General features: G+C 30.2%; 1 protein-coding gene across 1 annotated transcript; it reads right to left on the bottom strand.

The window, feature by feature from the left end:
• Positions 1 to 16: 16 nt before the first annotated feature.
• Positions 17 to 2,170, bottom strand: LOC142645656 (uncharacterized). The gene has a single exon (XM_075822422.1). It carries the CDS (start codon positions 2,153 to 2,155, stop codon positions 131 to 133), a length of 2,025 nt encoding a protein of 674 aa, XP_075678537.1. The 5' UTR covers positions 2,156 to 2,170; the 3' UTR covers positions 17 to 130.
• Between the last annotated feature and the right edge of the window lie 4,155 nt (positions 2,171 to 6,325).

The following is a 6,325-nucleotide window of genomic DNA, read 5'->3' as shown; positions in this document are numbered from 1 at the left end:
CAGTTTTATAAAAAACTAAACAAGTTTAATCACGAAATACAAAGATGAATTGAAGGTTGAAGTTAACATGTAAAACATGACCATTTATATATAGAACAAAACAGTTCTATAATTATTAATTACATTAGAATTATTGTTTAATTCTAACACTCCCCCTAAACAATAATTGATTACGAAAGACAGATAAACGTCCTGAAGAAAGAACTTTCGTAAAAAATATCATCAACTTGTTTATCCGAAGGAATCCAGTCAACTTTAACGACATAACTTTGATTACAATAAATTTATGAAACCAAAAATAGATGAGACCATTATGAAAAAGTTCATTCCATGTACGATGCACTGGTTCAAGTCTATAAAGACTACGATTTAACTTCCATGCACAACCAGCACCAAGAAATTGACACATGTAAATATCCACTTTACGTGTAAACTTTAAAGAATACAAATGAACTTTAAACCATCCAAAACTTTTGATACAAAATTTCCACTTCGAAGTAACATTTACCATAGAAAAGGCTTGATTTTCAATTGACGATTCCATTTCATCCTCCATGGAAACAAACCATTTTGACGTTTCTTCTGAACTTGCCTCAACAAACGTTGAAAGAACATCAGCAGTAGTTTCGATATCAACTACATTATGAGAATGAGATTCGTCCAACCTTTCTTCATACTTCTTATCAGTAGAACCAAGAGATGTACCACTTTCCAGTACATTTTCAACCGCATCCAAACATACGCTTTTATCCACAGTTATTTCTTCTGATTCTTTATTAGTTTCATCACCATGATCTTCAAGATCACATGATAGATCAGAAAATTCTACATCACAGCAGATATTATCAGTACCGATGTTAGACAAGTCATTAACGACTTCCGATTTAGCTACAATAGTTTCCTTATTGACATGACAAGAACTTTCATGCAATAACACTAAATCAACCAAAGACGTGGACACCAAAGATACGTTGTCAGAACCAACAATTGTTGAACCAATACGAATTAACAAGAAGTAGATGTTAGTAATTACAGACGATCGATAACCGGTTAACATGCATTCACCATTCTTTATGACTGACATTCGACCACCACTAAAGACAACAGAACAATTTTCATTCGTTCGTTCAATTTGGCCCACAGATATGAGATTATACTTTTGTTTAGCATAAGCAACATTACGAATCGTAACATTATGCCAAAAAGTACCAGTGAAACATTCACAATTAAGATCACCATATCCGAGAACATTTATTTGACCAACAGCAGTATCGAATAATTCATTACATTCACGATAGTTAACCAACCAATTACGATTATTAACAATATGTGAGGAAGAACCAGAATCAGCATAAAATCGATCAGTTACAACAACATCACTTTCTTTTAATATAGACAAAACTGCACTATTACTATTCGTTGACCTAGTATTCAACACATTTGTATCATTTGATTTCTTCTTATTCAAGAACTCGAAACAATTCTTCCTAATATGTCCAGTCTTATGACAATAATAACATTTCGGTAACTTCTTTTCACTTGAAGCTGATGCCAAAGTAACAGCACCCAGACTACTTGGCAAACAATTCGATTTGTCGGTAACACGATCTTTAATACGTTGTCTCAAAAGAGATTCAACTTTTGACAAATTCAGATCTAAACCTTTACCGCCATTGAACTCTGCCATAACTCTCAATTGACCAACAATGTCTTGATAATCATGTGGCAAAATAGCTAATACACGCTGACACATGTCCGATTCCTCAAGAGCATTTCCAAGAGACATAAGTTTCGCATTTATCTCTCGTATACAGCCAATGAAATTCAGATCATCATCATATTCAAGGGTATAAAATTCACCTTTCAGTGACATAATACTTGATGATCTGGAACCCTCGTACTTCATCTTTAAAGCATCCAACATCGAGAAAGGAGATTCACAAGACAACACGAGATTAGCATCCACTTCTGTTAAAGAACCGAAGATAATCGCCATTGCGCGATTCAACGACGCAATATCATCAACAACTTCTTCACTGTAAACACAGAATTTCCAAAGATTAAGGCTAATCATCGTATGCTTGACCGATCTAAACCAAATGTTCCAGTTATCCAATAACTTTGGTATCGGTGTAGTCGATGCAAATAAAGACATTATAGCAATAACGCAGCGGAAGCGTGCTGGGCCCATAACCTGACAGTTTTATAAAAAACTAAACAAGTTTAATCACGAAATACAAAGATGAATTGAAGGTTGAAGTTAACATGTAAAACATGATCATTTATATATAGAACAAAACAGTTCTATAATTATTAATTACATTAGAATTATTGTTTAATTCTAACAGAACATTTATTACATTATTATATTTTCTCTTTTTGGCCGTTTCATTTTCTAGTTTGGTTTTTGGTGTTAATAAAAAAAACACGAAACGAAAAAAAAATTGCATCAACCAATCGACCAACAATAATGATAATAATGAGCAAGAAACACAGTGAGAAAACTGACGAAACAAAACATCAAGTTTCAATAACAAACAAACAAACAAACTGGAAATGAACCTGGTTGTTGTTGTTGTTGTAAATAAATAAATAAATAAATAAATTGACCGATCGATTGATCCATTCGATACGATTAGATTCTATTTCGACATCGATATGAAAATAGTTCATTGAATTAGTGATGACCAACAAAAGAAAAGAATTTTCGAAAAAGGAAAAAAAAATTTCTATTAACATCTCCAGCAACCAGAACTGAATATAACCAGAGAAAGAATGTGTCGACCAAGAACAAACTATTTCTTTTCGTCACAGATAGGATATTACAACATTTTTTTTTCGTTTGAGATGAACATCGAAAGATAATATCTGTAACAAAAAATGCATTGATTTTTTTTTGCTTGTTTGAAAAACAAACTTACAATACTGGTGTACTTTACAAAAGTGAACAAAAATGAACCAAAAGTGAACAAAAAAACAAAAACTCTTTCAAGCGAACAAGAAGTATTCCTTGTTCGTTCGTTTTTTCATTCACTTGTTTAAAGATAACAAACAAGTATGGATATCAAAGAAAATGGACTTTCATCGTTGCTGTCATCATTCATATTTTACATTCATATTTTTTCCACTTTTTTCTGTTCTGTTCTGTTCTCAATGACAATGTTCTCTTGTTATGTAATATGCATTATACAATGTTTAAATGAAGAAAAAAAGATGGACTGGCTGGCTGGCTAGCTGTTATCATTGAATATCCATCAATTCACATAAGAATGTTCATGGTTTTCTTCTATTCCTTGGTTATTTGCTTGGTTGTTTGCTTGCTGGTCATTTTGTTTTGTTCAAAAAACGAAATAAAATGAAAAAAATTCTTTAAAAAAATTCATTTTTTTTCAATGAAAATGATGACAATGATGATAATGTCAAATGTTTTTTGTCTGATGAAATATCGCTGAATATGGGAAAGCAGGCATTTCCTTTTTCATTTTGTTATGGGCGTTCTTTTTGGGTTTTTTTTGTTCATCATTTCCCATCCCATCCATCCATCTTTTCTTTTTTTGTTTGGTGATCGTTGTGTGTGTGTGTGTGTGTCATATCCATCATTATGAATTTTATTTTCTAAAAAAAATAAAATAAAAATTTTTTTTTTGAAAAAAGTTGAAAAAACAGCGACAAAATCGAACCAAAAGATATTTTATTTGCTTCTGTAATTTTCTTTATTTACTTCGGTTTTAAACAAGAAGAAGAATTCACAAAGATTTATTATTCATCTATTAATCAATCGTCCGGGATTCTGCTATATTTATTCGATCTATTTTGTTTTTCTTCCAAATAAAAGAAAAGAAAAGAAAAACTTATAGTTGTTGAGACTGGTGGAAAACATTCAATGAGAAAAAAAGCGAAAAAAGAAAAAAAAATCCAATCTCAGACACTATTTCCACTTAGGAATAGCGTGAATTACGGATCGAATATTTTTTTTTCTTTCTTTGAAAGAAACAACAACAATCACAGAGAAAAACAGTATATTTCTTGGGAAATTTTCCGGAAAAATAAATTTTTCGCGAATCATCATAGATTTTAAAGAAATTTTTTTTTCAAATTATAATCAAAATTCAATTTGTTTTCATTTTCCCAATAAAAAAAACATCATTATCGGTTTTAGATAAACAAAAAAAAAAACAAAAAAAAATTGAAATTTTACCACCAAAAATCCAATCACGATGTTTGTGTGTATGGTGTGTGAATAGGATTAACCCTAAAGGATTTACTTTGGGATTTTGTTTTCGTTTCGTTGTTGTTTCATATAAATATTCATTTTTTTGGGATTTTTTGGTTTTGATATAGTGGTGGTTAGATTAACGAATCAAAACCTCGAAAAATTGGAAAAAAAAATTCTAGGCACGAGCCTAGAGAAACCAGAAAAAAAAACCAAACAGCAAATTTCCAACATTGTTTTTTGTTTTATTTTTGATTGAAGATTTATAAATCTGGCAACCAGAAAAAATCTTCATAATGATCATTTTCGTTTCATCATCAACGATTTAATTATTTATTTTGGATTTTGGATTTTCTGCTTGCTTGCTTGGTCGAACCAAAAAAAAACCAATTCAAAATTTTCAACCACCAACATGATAATAATGAGATGTATCGAGAGAAAAAGTTTCATCATCATTGTTATTATGGAGCAAGAGACAAAAATGAATAATTGATTTGGTCAAGAAATTCAATTCAATTTCGTAAAAAAAAAAATCAAACTGAAAATTTATGTTTTTTCTTCTTCTTGTTTTCTGATTCTGATGACCAACAAATCACAGACAGACAGACAGACAGACAACAACAATGACCATTATGATGATGATGGACGTGATAATGGTGATTTTGATGGTGTTTTTTTTTGGGAAACAAAAATAAACATTTAGGGGAGGGAATAATGATGATGATGGGGGGAAGGAAATTTAGAAATCGATCGGAGAAGGAAACTTTTTGAGAAATTTTTCGGAAATTTTCGGAAATTTTTCGTTTGAAAATGAAAATGAAAAACGTAACGCACGCACAATGTTAAAATAGTTTAGTTTAGTTTAGTTTTTTTGTTACAAACTTACCAATGTTTACTGATTTTATTAAAAAAAAAACTTTTTTTTTCAACAAAAAAAAAATCTATAAAATTAAAAAACAAACAAAAATGTCAAATATTTATAGAGTGGTTTAGTGGGTTAAAATAGTCGATTGACAAATGACAAATTTTCAAAAAAATAAAATCCCGATGATGATGACGATGATAATGAATAATTGAAAAAGATTTTTTCGTTTGTTTTATTTTTCAATTTAAAGATGAAGGAATCAGGAACTAAAAACTGTCATCGCTGTCTTGATCTTTTTGGCAGAATGGAAAAAAAAGTTAACTTTTTTTTCTTCAAAATCCAAAAAAAAGTTGAATTTTCATTGAACCGGAATTTTCATGAGAAATGATGTCAAATGATGAGAAGGATTTCTTCTTTCTTTTTTTTGCTGACAATTCTGGAAAAATTCTGAAGATTTTTTTTCTTTTGAACCAAAAAAAAAAAAAATTCTTTCAACAACAAGAATTTGAATTTTTCCAAAAAACAAAACAACGAAAAAACCCAAGAAAAAAAACACCGTTGTTCACTGATCAAATTCAACTTTGATTCTGAAGATTCTTTCATTCTAGGATTCCAGCAAACACATCACATTTTTTTGTTTTCTTCTCCGTCAACAACAACAACAACAACGTCGCAGTATGGAACCAACAAAAGTGAAAACATTCGATTTGAGTCGATGCGCAAAACAAAATTCTTTGTTGATGATAAACATTTTGATGATCGTCTGCAAAAAATTTGACTAGACATTAAAATTGTTGTTGTTGTTTTCCTTTGTAAAAAATCTGATATTTCTGGCCTCCAAAATTAGGCCAAGCAATTAAGAAAATCCATTTATAATCAAAATCTCCGGTAATCTTCAGGTCGGTAAAATATACCACCATTGGTTTCAACAACAACAAAAAAAGAGTGGAGGTGTGTCAGTGTGGTTGTTTGGTTTCGTCAATTTGTCAAAATCACAAAACACACATTCGGTTCAAATTTCAGTTTTCAGAAACCAGAAACAAAAAAAAACTATTTATCTAATGATTTTTTTTTTTTGGTTCAAGTAAATCAATGTTCAACTCTTTTCTTTTTTCCCTTCGTATTGAATACAAAAGGGTTAATAAATAATTAATTATAATAGAAAAATAATGAACAGCTTTTTTTTTCACAACGGGGCTATTTCTACAATATGATAAAAATAGAAACAGAAACAGAAATGTTGATAC

Source organism: Dermatophagoides pteronyssinus, unplaced genomic scaffold, assembly GCF_027571235.1.
Source record: "Dermatophagoides pteronyssinus isolate colony J.1.1.1.1 unplaced genomic scaffold, Derpt_VIB-CSIC_2022.12 sq0017, whole genome shotgun sequence".
NCBI classification, from domain to species: Eukaryota; Metazoa; Arthropoda; class Arachnida; order Sarcoptiformes; family Pyroglyphidae; genus Dermatophagoides; species Dermatophagoides pteronyssinus.
The sequence above is the reverse complement of the archived record's forward strand: the minus strand, read 5'-3'. Positions and strand labels throughout refer to the sequence as shown.